Source organism: Bos taurus, chromosome 11, assembly GCF_002263795.3.
Source record: "Bos taurus isolate L1 Dominette 01449 registration number 42190680 breed Hereford chromosome 11, ARS-UCD2.0, whole genome shotgun sequence".
NCBI lineage: Eukaryota > Metazoa > Chordata > Mammalia > Artiodactyla > Bovidae > Bos > Bos taurus.
The window spans coordinates 21,032,391-21,045,887 of NC_037338.1; the positions used below are offsets into that span (position 1 = coordinate 21,032,391).

General features: G+C 43.8%; 1 protein-coding gene across 2 annotated transcripts in view; it reads left to right on the forward strand.

The window, feature by feature from the left end:
- GALM (galactose mutarotase) overlaps window positions 1-13,497 on the forward strand; it is a 54,627-nt gene that overhangs the window by 11,248 nt on the left and 29,882 nt on the right. For both annotated transcript variants that reach the window (XM_005212684.5, NM_001034795.1), the window contains 3 exon segments: window positions 1,254-1,408; window positions 5,758-5,964; window positions 11,509-11,590. In XM_005212684.5, coding sequence (XP_005212741.1) covers window positions 1,254-1,408; window positions 5,758-5,964; window positions 11,509-11,590 — 444 coding nt within the window.

Here is a 13,497-nt window from a genome sequence, read left to right on the forward strand (position 1 = left end):
CATTCCTTGGTATTTTACTCAAGGGAGTTAAAAATATATCTCCATACAAAAACCTCCATATGAATATTTGTAGTAGTTTTATCCATAATTGCCCAAACTTGGAAGCAACCAAGATGCCCTTCAATAGGTGAATGGATAAGTAAACTGTGGTACATCCAGACAACAGAATATTATGCTGTGCTAGAAAAAATCAGTCCACAAAAATATATGGAGCAACCTTAAATGCATGTTTCTAAGTGAAAGAAACCCATTTGAAAAGCATATGCACATGTATACTCAAATATTAAAGGGAATACGCAGATCTACATAGGAGGGAATGCCCTGGCATTCCAGTGGTTAGGACTGTGAGTTTCCACTGCAGGAGGCACTCAGTTGATCCTAGGTCAAGGAACTGGTGGGGCTTCCCTTGTAGCTCAGTTGGTAAAGAATCTGCCTGCAATGCAAGAGACCCGAGTTCAGTTCCTCGGTTGGGAAAAATCCCCTGGAGAAGGAAATGGCAACCCACTCCAGTATTCTTGCCTGGAGAATCCCATGGACAGAGGAGCTTGGCAGGCTACAGTTCATGGGGTCTCAAGAGTCGGACACAACTTAGTGACTAAACCACCACCACCACCACCACCACCAGGGAGCTGGGATCCTGCAAGCCATGTTACGTGGCCAAAACAACAAGCAAAAGAAATAAACAATATAGATATACATAAGAATATAAATGGTGCACTTTCTGGTGGTCCAGTGGTTAAGAATCTGCCTGCCAGTGAAGGGGACATAGGTTGAGTTCTTCATCTGGGAAGGTTCCACATGCTGTGGGACAACTAAATCAGAGCACCACAGCTGCTGAAGCCTGCATGCCCTAGAGCCCAGCACCCATGCTCCTCAGCAAGGGAGGCCACTGCCATGAGAAGCTTGTGCACAGCAACCAGAGAGTAGCTCATGTGCAGCAACAAAGACCCAGTGCAGCCAAAAAAAAACCCAATATTAACAGTCAGTGGTTCTCTCTAGTGATAAGATCAGGATGATTTAAGTTTCTTCTTTGTGCTTTAGTTTTTTAAAATGTTTGTAAAGAATATGAATTACTTTTGGAAAGGGGAAGGGTGGTGTGTAAAGAACACCAATTTTCCCTGCTTCCATGCACATGTGGTATGCCCATGTTGTTAATACTTACAGCTGCCCTTAGAAGGAAGTGGTGGGCAGCAGTGTGAGCCTCATTTTTGGCTTGAAGGTTTTAAAATCGCTGTCATCCCATATCCTTGCAGGGTACCTCCAAAAGCAGCCCTACTTTGGAGCTGTGGTTGGCAGGGTGGCCAACCGAATTGCCAAAGGAACGTTCACGTTGGATGGGAAGGAGTATAAACTAGCCATTAACAACGGGCCCAACAGCCTGCATGGAGGAGTCAAAGGGTTTGACAAGGTGAGTTGAAGTCATTGCACAGTGTCCTCACCTGGCACACCTCACTAAGTCCCTTCAAGCATGCCTTTGCAAGGCACAGCCCTAGGCCCTAGAGTCAATGCATGGTAAGGTGATCCAGGAAAGAGGCTGCTCTCATGAAGGAGATTGCTGGCTGTGTTCCAGGACCCACCTTTCTCTAGACCATCTGACTATAGTAGGCAGGGGAGCCCCTGAGTGAAAGGATGACAACCTTTGACTTAGGAAAGACAGGGAATGAACGCCTGTCTCACAGTTTTGGGATCAGAGAGTTGACTTTAGGCAGAACAGAAAAGTGGATTAAAGACAATATGTACCACTTCCTGCACAAAGCATTTGCATATATTACCTCCCACCCTTATTAGAACCCCATATTATCACCAGATGAGAAATCTGAGGCCCTGAAAGGCCACACAACTCCTAAGTTGGGCTGCCTGACCCAAAGCCCTCATTCCTATATATACTACAATTGCTGGTGTCTGCCACAGCCACCTGCGTACCCCCAACCCAACACCCCGCTAGTATTGGTCTATGAGCTCTTCCCCCCGACCCCGACAGGCAGGTATCGTGCTGCCCCATCCAGGCTACCCTTCCAGTGAAGGGGCTCACACCTCAAAATGACGTCAGGTTCTCTCCAGTTCCCCCTTTCCACGTTAACTTCCATCCTGTAAGTGAACCCCTGGAAAACCAGGTTAGGAAAATAAACTGATCAGACAGCTTCTCCCTGAGGTGGGAATGCCTGGCTTCCTGTTCTTTCCTAGCTGTGTGGGAGTCTGCAGGTTAACCTCAGCGATTGTCTTACTAGTCTAATTTTAGAGAGGTAATTTTGGTAGTTAGCTTTCCTTTAAATTGTACCACCCAGGTTATTTCCTAGAGAAAAGCCAGAGAAGACAGGAACATTTATGGCATGTTAAGAATCACAATTTCTTCTTTTCTACCTCCTAATCGCCACGTATCCTGCCGAAGGAAGTTGGTCACTCTGTTTGCCCTGTTCTATCAGCATCCTGTCTGTGGCTTAGAGCCAGACAGCCCCATTACTTCCCCTTTCCTCCATGATGAAACTCCTCATGCCAGAGATGGCTGAAGGCAGAGGATGGCTTCTGTCCTGGCAGTGTTAGGGCAGAGGGTCTCTGGAATACGCCAGGTCCATGGGCAAACCCCAACCAGAGGAAGTTAGGTTCAGCTCTGTTTGGCCAGGAGTCTTCAGAGGAGCCTCAGCACCTTGTTCTAGCTTCTTCCTGCTGCCACAGAGGTGTTACTTACAGGGTACTCCGTGTAGGAACAAACACAGAAAGATAGTGAGTGTTTATATCCTTCTCTGCCGTGTGTTTACTGAGCCTCTTCTGTGAACCAGGGAGCATAATAGGATGGGGATTCCTGATACTCCAGTATAGTGAGCATCATGTAGTAAGTTACAAGAATAACAGTTATAGGCAACGAGCCACATAGTATAGATGCCAGAGGTGTGCTACAGGAACTGGTATTAATGGCAGCTAGGGAGGTTGGAGTTGAACTGTTCTTCAAGAAAATATAGCATGTCATTTAATAAGTGGATATTTGAGAGAGTGGCTGTGCAACAGCCCGCAGAGGGTGGGGAAAGACTCGGAATATAATCATGAAGCCATTGAAATTTTAGGACATGAGGTTTTCATGGAGCAACATGAGCAGTATCACATGAACTTTGCTTTCAGTTGTGTTTGATCTCAACAATTACTGCATAATTGTCGGTTTGCGGGTAATTGTTTTCTTATTTATACCAACACATTTTTTTAAAGATGAAATTTGAATAACCTGACAGGATTAGAAATGGTGTAAGTAGGCCTAGAGAAACAAATTTGGAAGTTTTCAGGAAAATTTGGAAACTACTGAGTCAGGGAAATTCTCCTGTGAATAAGACTTTCCACTTTATCTGATGATATTGACTTACACGAAAATCTTTCCATCGTGTCCTTTCTCTAAAGGAGAAAAACAAGGTAGCAAGTTAAGACCATTTTATTTCAAATATTTTATTTATAAAATTTCCCATTTGGGGGATTCCTTTTTCTTTCAGTTCAGTTCAGTTCAGTTCAGTCGCTCAGTAGTATCTGACATTTTGCGACCCAATGGACTGCAGCACGCCAGGCTTCCCTGTCCATCACCAACTCCCGGAGCTTGCTCAAACTCATGTCCATCGAGTCTGTGATGCCATCCAAACATCTCATCCTCTGTTGTCCCCTTCTCCTGCCTTGAATCTTTCCCAGCATTAGAGTCTTTTCCAATGTGTCAGTTCTTCACATCAGGTGCCCAAAGTATTGGAGTTTCAATTTCAGCATCAGTCCTTCCAATAAATATTCAGGACTGATTTCCTTTAGGATTGACTTTAATTGACCTTTTTCTTTAATCACACATATACTGGGTTTTATATTTCAAGTGTCTCAAAAGTTCACCATTTCCAGGAGATAATTAGGGTGTAAAATTAATTTTTTACCAAGGTCACTGAATTTGTTTCAAATACCAGCTGCTTTCACTGTAGGTGAAGGCAGAGACCTCCCTTCCTACCGGGCTCCACTTCCTGGCAAATGTAGTGTCAGTGAGAGATGCAGGCCATGTCAGGAGTCGGTAGGCAGAGCCTGGGCGCATGGGCCACTCTTATGGCCCACACAGGTTGCTGTCTTCCAAGTCTGTTTGGAATGACAGTGTTTGGTCTCAACTCCGCCGTTGAAAACGAAGATTGGAATAAAACATTCACTGAAAGTAAGGCTGTGGAATAGTGTAAACTATTCCACTATAACTCTCAGGCTAAGTTTGAATCCTAGCTCTGTCACTCATTACATGTATGACTTTAAACAAGATTTTTTTCCCTTTAAGTAACTGCATTAAGTGTGAAAGTGTTCTACTCCATCCTATAGAATGTGGGAGGTAGAGTTAACACCTCCCACATTAAGGCCAAGTTAACACCACTGTACTCAGTTTGTTTATCTGTAAAATGTGGGTAATAATATTAGTTGTACCCATATGAAATTGCCAGTGGGGAAAAAAAAAAAAGAAATTGCCAGTGCACAACTGTTTTGACCTACAAAAATGGTAATTTTAGTTGGTTCAGCCAAATCCTTTTCAAATGGTTTATGTAAAGCACCAGGTCAGTGGCTAATGAGCACCCAACAAATGAAGGTCTCATGTCAGCAAAGATTCCCTTTACTAGTGATCCCAGGGCTCCCCAAAGGGACTGGAGGTCTCTGGCTACCTCATCCTCTGATGGTGTATGATAAGGAGGCAGGCTCTAGGATTAGATCACTTGATTCAATTCCAGCGTTTTACTAGCTGTGTGGCCTGGAACAAGCAGTTTATCCTTTCTGAGCCTCTGCTCTCTCATCTTTAAATGAGGATAATGGTACCCACTTTAAGTCAGTCCTGAGACAGAAAAGATTGTGTGACGTTTCTAGCAAGTCCCTGGGCTCATAATGGGCACTTGATAAGGCATAGAAGATTATGTACACATTTCAGGTGTATAACATCGTGGTTCACAAGTTTTAAAGATTGTATTCCATTTAAAGTTATTATAGGGTCTTCCCTGATGGTTCAGTAGTAAAGAATCCGCCTGCCAATGCAGGAGACCCAGGTTCAATCCCTGGTGCTGAAATATCCCACATGCTGCAGAGCTACTAAGCCCATGTGCCACAGCTACTGAGCTTGTGCTCTAGAGCCTGGGAACCACAGCTACTGAAGCCCGCATGCCTAGAGCCCATGCTCTGCGGCAAGAGAAGGCACCACAGTGAGAAGCCTACACTGTGCAACTAGAGAGTAGCCCCTACTCGCTGCAACTATAGAAAAGCCCATGCAACAATGAAGACCCAGTGCAGCCAAAAAAAAATTAACCTCTTCTCTAAATAAATAAAGTTACTATAAGTGAAAGTGAAAGTCACTCAGTCATGTCCAACTCTTTGTGACCCCATGGACTATACAGTCCATGGAATTCTCCAGGCCAGAATACTGGAGTAGGGAGCCTTCCCTTTCTCCAGGGGATCTTCCCAATTCGGGGATCAAACCCAGGTCTCCCACATTGCAGGCGGATTCTTTACCAGCTGAGCCACAAGGGAAGCTGTTGGCTATATTCCCCGTGCTGTATAATATATCCTTGTAGTTTATTTATTTTATACATAGATGTTTGTATGTTTAATCCTCTATCCTTACAGAAACCCCATTGGTAACACTAGTTTTTTCTATCTGAGTCTGCTTCTGTTTTGTTATCCTCACTAGTTTTATTTTTAAGGTTCCAAGCTGTCCTTAAATATTGCAATGTGGCATTTAGCTCGGCACTAGAGTGACTAAATAGCTTTGAAAATACTTTCTTCCAGGTCCTCTGGACCCCTCGGGTGCTGTCAAATGGTGTCGAGTTCTCACGGGTCAGTCCAGACGGTGAGGAAGGCTACCCTGGAGAGTTAAAAGTCTGGGTGATGTACACACTGGATGGCGGTGAGCTTGTGGTCAACTATCGAGCACAGGCCAGTCAGACCACCCCAGTCAATCTGACCAATCATTCTTACTTCAACCTGGCAGGCCAGGTAAGTGAACTTGCCTCTGCTTACCTGCTGTAGTGTAAAGTGTCACTTGCCTCTTCTCTCTTGCAATGAGCTTTGTGGATTGACCTGGGGGTGGTGGGGCTGTGACTGAAGAGACTAACCCACTAGGGAATTACTCTGGAGATGGGGTCGCCCTTGGAGTGAGGACCAGCACCCAGCAAAGCATCTGACTCGTAGTAGCTGCTCAACAAATGGAAATTATAGGGAAGGGAGTACATTAAATAGCTTGGCTGCCCACATGCTCAGACAGGTAAAACTAGCTATTTCAAGAACTCCCTCTCATCTGGGACTTCCCAGGTGGTCCAGTGGCTAAGACTCTTGAACTCCCAAAGCAGGGGTCCCAGGTTCGATCCCTGGTCAGGGAATTAGATCCCACATGCCAAAACTAAGAGTTCACATGCTGCAACTAAGAGTTTGCATGCCACAACTGAAGATCCTCCAGGCTCAGCCAAATAAATAAATAAAAATATTAAAAAAAAAAAATACTCCCTCTCCTCTAACTGTGACAAGGGCTTACATTTGCTTCCCCTATTCCACTCCTCCCCCTCCCCTAAAAATTACTTCTAAGTAAGGCATTTTCTATATTGGATCCTTGGAAATGTACTTAGCCCAGCCCCTTTTAGGAAATGCTGCCAGTATTGGGGTGCTCCCACTGTACAAACCACCTAAGAGTGGTGGGAAGACACTGAGAGCCCCTCTTAGGTAATTATCCTTCTAAACTACCTCATTCCCCCCTACTGGTAATATTTTAGCTTATTGAGGAAGTTATTACATGACACAGAATAAAAGACTTAGCTAAACTCTAGATTCCGTCTATGACTTTCTCTTCATCTGAGAAGCTCATCATTGTTCACTATACTTGAATCACTTTGGCATGATTTCCTACCACAAAATGATGTTCACAGCCAGCTAGTAATACCTTGCATTTTTATACTTTTTAGGAGTTTGCTGATGGTCCTGCTGATTTTTTTCTAGAATCTTTTCAAATAGCATGAGCTACTTTGTTCTTACATAATTTCCAAAGCTCTTCCTTTGAAAATAAGAAAGGTGGTTCTTCACTTGCTCATTCCTTATGTTGAAGAAGCATCCTTCTTGAGATCTTAAAGACAAACCAAAAAAAAAAAAAAGACAAACATGCACAAGCCATAAAAGACTCTGCAGTCATAAGCATAAAACCCCACTTTCAAAAATAAGTTCAGAAGGAAACTTCACAGAAATAACACAAAATATTAATGGTATTGTGTGGGTGGCAGATCATGGTGATTTTTCACTATTTTCCACATTTTTTTAACCAAGGGGGTGGTCTAAAGGAATAGATTCAGAAATAGAGAAATTCGGTGTGAAGTATTACATCTGCCTGTGTGTTCCAATGAAGGACACAAAATGGGGGTGTAAGGTTCACTAAGGCTCTTTCTGTTTACCCGAGAGGAGGACCCTCCTGACCAGAATTTTCCTACAAGGACTTGGAGGGACAGGTATTTCTAAATTTTTTTTTTTCCAGAGGCTGGATTGTTTCCCAGATCACAGATCCCACACAGAAAAGTGGTCAGGGCGAACTCCCTTGTGTGTGCTGTCTTAGTAAGTACAGCTCAGATCCACAGCCAGTAGCTCCAGGGGTGGGGGCCACCAGCCGTTGGAGCAGACACGTAAGAGTTGCTGGGCAGTTAATCAGCCTGGGGTCAAGGGGTCTCTGAATTTTCAGAACATCTCTTGCCCCACCAGAAAAGCATTATTGTGTGTTTTAAACCCTCCCCAGGAAAAATAGCTCAAAGCTTAATATTTAAAGTAATCAACTCATCATATATATTTTCTTTTTGTTTGTCTTTTAAATTTAATTAGCAAACTTTTGTCCTACTTGGGGGGGTCAAGCTTTGACTCATCACTTCTAAGTTTGAGTGTTGAAGGCCTAGAGACAGGAAAGCAGGGTGTTTTTCAAAGAATGGAAAAGGTATGTAGGTTGTAGATTAGTTGAGGTTTTTTTTTTTTTCTTTTGGCCGTTCCTTTCTTATCTAATGCAAAAGTGGGTGAACTTTAAAAAAACAAAACAAAACTGAAACTTTGCCTTAAGAGCTATGAAAGCAGGCCTGGGGCAATTTGAGATGAAAAGCAATAGTTATGGTTCTGGTATGTCTGTGTAGGTATGTGGTCAAGGACCCAAATTCTTCCGTCATTCCATTCTGCTTTTTCAGTGTTACGGTTTTTGTCTTCAGGCTTATCCCCTCATAATTACAAAATGGTTGCCACAGCTCCATGAGTCACCTTTTCATATAGTCACATCCAGAGATTTTAAAAACTGGACCTCCTCTTTTTTTTCCATCTCTAATGTTCCATTTTTAAGAAGAAGCAAAACTTTTTCCAGAAGCTCCTCAACAGACTTTGCTCACATTTTGTTGACCAGAGTGTGTCCTATGCTCTGCTTAACCTAATCACCAGTGAGGGAATTAGACAGTTTGCTCTCTGGGGCCCAGGTGGGGGTCCTATCCCTGAATATATCCTCATATAGGATGAATCAACTAGTCAGTGTTCTGCCAGGGGGAAAGGAGGGTGTTTGCTAATAATGGAGTTGAGACGGCTTTTGGGTAGGAACCAACAGTGTCTATTTTGCTAGAGGTGATTAGAGCTGAATTAAGGTGGTGGTCATGGCAATGCACATAAAGGTCTTTAATGCCCCATCCAAGCCATAGTCAGCTCTCAATGATTAACATTAGTAATACAAACAGTAGCAACCAAAGTTAATGAAAGCAAACACTGAACTCAGAGATGGGCCTCAGTTCTGTTTGTGAATCAGCATTCCTTGCCAAGTTTTCATCAGCCTGGAAAAGAAAATAATCCAACAGTAATAATCCACGAGAGGAGACATTGCATTATTCCAAGTAAGAGAGCCATAAACTGAAAAGCATGCTTTCTTTACTGAAGGAATGTTACTGCTGTTTAGTGACTCAACAATTAAGAGAGTGGGTGCTTAGTCAGTGTTCCTTTCTTTCTCCTCCCAGACTTCTTCTTAACATCTTGGACTCAGTTTATTGGTTTGTGATTTTCATATGGAATCATTTTCTTCCTGCCCTAGTGTTTAAAAAAAAAGAAGTAAAAGGAAATTCCCAAGACACTCTATTCAGAATAGTAAAAAAAAAAATTCTGAAGCAACCCAAAAGTCTGTTAACAGGAGAACAGATAAACAAGTGATATATTCATACAGTGGAATACTACTCAACCTTGAGGTGAGCATCAGACAAATAATTCGAGCCAAAGAAAGAGTCCCAAATTCTCTTCCTCAGTCCCAGGCGCCTCTTCGGTGCTCTCAGTAGCCTGAGGCATGAGATGATGCCACAGGGAGAGTCACATGGGAGAGAGACCCTTCTAGGCTGTAACAGCTGTAGGCAGCCATGCAGGCCACTGCCATCTTGGACCTGCCTTCCCAGGTCAGATCAGGGTCGAAAGATGTGGCTAAGACGGTGTGGGCAGAGGCCTCTGCTCCAGCCTTGTCTCCCACCCACTCCTACCCCCGACCGCTGGGACAAGCCAAGTGGATCCTAGTTCCTCAGAAACAGTTCCTCAGAAACTCTTGGTAGTGTAAATAAACTGGTCTCTGTCATGTGTAGACATCAATTCTCATGGCCTCTAAAATCTTGGCCTTTCTCCTCAGGATGACTCCATTTGATTGTGCGGCTGAGGCCATCTCACTATAGAGTCTGTTTTCAGTTTGTACCCAGAGCGCACACCTCTCTCTGCCTACGTCTCAGGAAACTGCAGAGCCTTCAATTTACCTCAGTTCAGGGTTTCTCGGCCTCAACACTGTTGACGTTTTGGGCCAGATAATTCCTCGTTGTGGGGGTGGGGAGGCTGTCCTGGGTGCGGTCGGCTGTTTGACAGAATCCATGGCCTCTTCCAAGAACTGCTTCCCCAGGAGCATGACTGTCCCTGGTCGTGACAATTGAACATGTCTCAGGACAGCTGTGGGGCAAAATCATCCCCAGTTGGAAACTACCGGTGTAGTTTATTTTGAGCATTCACTCAGCAAAGCCCTCAGCTGCTTTCCATCCCACATCTTTTGTTGCTGCTGCTGCCGCTAGCTAAGTTGCTTCAGTCGTGTCCAACTCTTTGCAACCCCATAGACGGCAGCCCACCAGGCTCCCCCGTCCCTGGGCTTCTCCAGGCAAGAACACTGGAGTGGCTTGCAGTTTCCTTCTCCAATGCATGAAAGTGAAAAGTGAAAGTGAAGTCACTCAGTCGTGTCCGACTTCTAGTGACCCCATGGACTGCAGCCTACCAGGCTCCTCCGTCCATGGGATTTTCCAGGCAAGAGTACTGGAGTGGGATGCCATTGCCTTCTCCGACATCTTTTGCTGGGAAGCTCTAAAACACTGCTATTAGGGCTTCCCTGGTGCTCAGTGGTCAAGAATCCGCCTGCCAGTGCGTCAGACACAGGTTAGATCCCTGATCCGGAAAGATCCCACGTGGTGCAGAGGAACTGAGCCTGTGCACCACAGCTATTGAGCTTGTACTTTAGAGCCTCGGAACCACAGTACTGAGCTTGTGGGCCACAACTACTGAAGCCCGTGCACCCTAGAGCCTGTACTCTGCAACAAGAGAAGCCACAGCAGTGAGAAGCCCTCGTACTGCAACTAAAGAGTAGCCCCAACTCTGTGAAACTAGAGAAAAGCCCGTGCAGCAGTAAAGACCCAGCACAGCCATAAATAAATAAATAAATAAAAATTTTTAATTAACTAAAAATACTGCTGTTAAAATATAACCCTTCTTGTTAGAAGCACATATGTGTATTTTCCAGTTTGCAAGCACATTTGACTAAACTGTTCCCCATGAGAACCCTGGAGAGAATGGGTGCATCAGCCCAGTCTTATGCTGAAGGAAGTGAGATTCCAGGAGGTTTAGTGACTTCCCTGGGCCACTCACTGGGAGCCAGGATTAGACCCCAGGCCTTTCTGACCACCAACTAACACTTAATGTACCAGACTTGGACTCTGCCAGGAGGGCAGGCTGTCTTTATGGAGGAGCTGGGACCCCAGTTCTGACTCCCAGTCTTCTGCTATGTGGCAGGGAGTGGGGGACTTCTGGGTGGGAACTAGGCCAGAGAAGTGGTGACATGGCCCACCCCTAGCGAGCCTACAGGCGATGCTTTGAACACCCAGCACCTGTGTGTTACAGGTTGCTGACCCTTGCTCTTCTCTTTGCCTGGCATGTGAAGAGTAGAAGAAACCCCTCTGCTAATAAGTGTAAACCCTAAAGGCTTTCAAACCACCATTGTCTCTCTGACTTTTCACTTTCATCATTCCATTCAGAAAAGTCATGCTGGGATCATCCTTGGAATCTTCTTTCAGATGTACCGGCTACTATTCTGAGCCCCTACCTACCTAACTTAAATGAACACATTAGTCATCCTCATCAGTCAAATGAGATTTCTGAAGTTTTCATCAATACTTGAAATCATTTCTGCAAGAGAAGTTGTAAAGCAAATATATAAGACTGAGCATTAAATCTTCATTTCTTTCTCTAATTTTTCTCTCCCAGGGTTCCCCAAATATATATGACCATGAAGTCACTATAGAAGCTGATGCTTTTTTGCCTGTGGATGAAGTCCTGATTCCTACAGGTTGGTGAATTTAAACCTTTTATAGGAATGCAGAACTGGGGTGCAGTGTGAGAAACATTAAAACTTCATTTCCCTAAATATATTTCCCCTGTTGGCCTGACACAGTGCTCATAGTTACCATAATTAGTCATTTATTTTGGGTAAGGTTGGGAGACCATGTAGTTAGACGCTCAAACCATGACAATATTGAGAGGGAAAGGGAATGCTGTTAATAATTAAGCCAGGCAACAGGCATACGCTGAGATAGTCCCAAACAACTGGGTCAGATGGTCATTCCAGCTGAGCTTTAGACTTCAGAAGGTCCCCACTAAACTGTTAATCTGTTATTTCTTAGCATCTTAGCAGAGGGGAATTTACCTAAGCATTACCCTACAAATGCAGAACCCGATAGAACATGTCATGGTTTTTGACAGAAGAGGAAAAAGGTGGGATGGCTTGCATCTTGAGTAAGACAAATGCAGGTATATCACCTCTGAAATACAGGGGAATGGCATGGAAGGAGTCTTGCATACTAGAAGGGAAGGTGAGGTGTTGCCAGAGAGGTATTTCATGGGTGTGTGTGTGTGTGTGTATCTCTGTGTTTGTGTGTGTCCTGGGTTAGCTGAATTGAGGTCACTTTGGTTATTATTATTATTTGGGATCAAAAGTACCTTCATTCAATAGGCAAATCCATAGAGATAGAAAGTCAATTAGTGGTTTCCCAGGGGCTGGGGACAGAGGAGAATGGGGAGTGATAATGAGTATGAGATTTCTTTGGGGGTGAAAGATTCTGGAATTGGATAGTGGTGATGGTTGCACAACCTTGTAAATATACTGATCATTGCTGAACTGTGCACTTTGAAATGATATATGAGTTACCTCAGTGTAAAAAAAGAAAGAAGAAACCTTGGTTCGTGTGTTATCTCCAGGATTGATGAGTGTAATTTTGTACTGGATCATATGTGTACCCCCATCTGGCTCCAGGGGACAGATGGATGACAACAAGATGACCTGCAGGGGTACTATTATCTGTGGCAGGTTATAGAAATTAACTTGGAGTAATCACCCCCAAAGCGATAGGTACATATTCTTACTGGGATTTTGTTAAAAGCATCATCAAAGAAAGCTAAAATAAACAAAAGTAGAGGATGAAGGGAAGGCAGAGCAGAAGTCTAGAAAGACAAATGCTTTCTTCATCAGCTCCTCTGATTACAATTTTTTGGCATCACAGAGTTGAATGTTTTCCTGGCTCCAGGGTTTTTTTATATTTACCTTGGTCTGATCACGTGTGTTATCTGATAAGGACGTGGCTTAACAGGTAGGCTTGAGGAAGCTGGCTCGTCTCGTCCTAGAGGCAGAATTATTGCATTGGAGCTCTTATATTGTGAGCTGCAAGGGAAAAATAGTGGCAGCTACTGTTTTGTGACTGATAAGTAAGAAAATGAGCTAAGTAGCTTATGAGCGAGGTGATGAAATAAGGGCATATTTCTTTCTGTATATTTGTAAAATTTTATGTTATCCTACTGAGTTTTGATCAGACGAAAATCACACACAAAAATGCATAATTCATGCCAGGTAAAGATTATTTGTCATGATTGTAAGAGATAATTGTGGCAAAGCACAATACAACTTAACATGTAATCTAATTGACCACGTAAAACTCATGTTCATCACAGTTCTGCACTGTAAGTAGCTTTAGGTCAAATTCTCCCCTCTATACTAATCCTGGACGCCTGTGAAGCTGAGTAGGCTGTAAGAGCTCTGAACTTTCAGGAGGCAAGAGCCCAGGTTCCAGTCTTGGCTTGGCTATTGACTGGCTACGGGACCTTCAGTGCGTGTATAATGCTTTAATATTTAACCTCTCCAGACTCCTTTTTTTTTTTTTTTTTGCAAATAGGATGTTCAACTCAATCAGGGTTCATAAATTT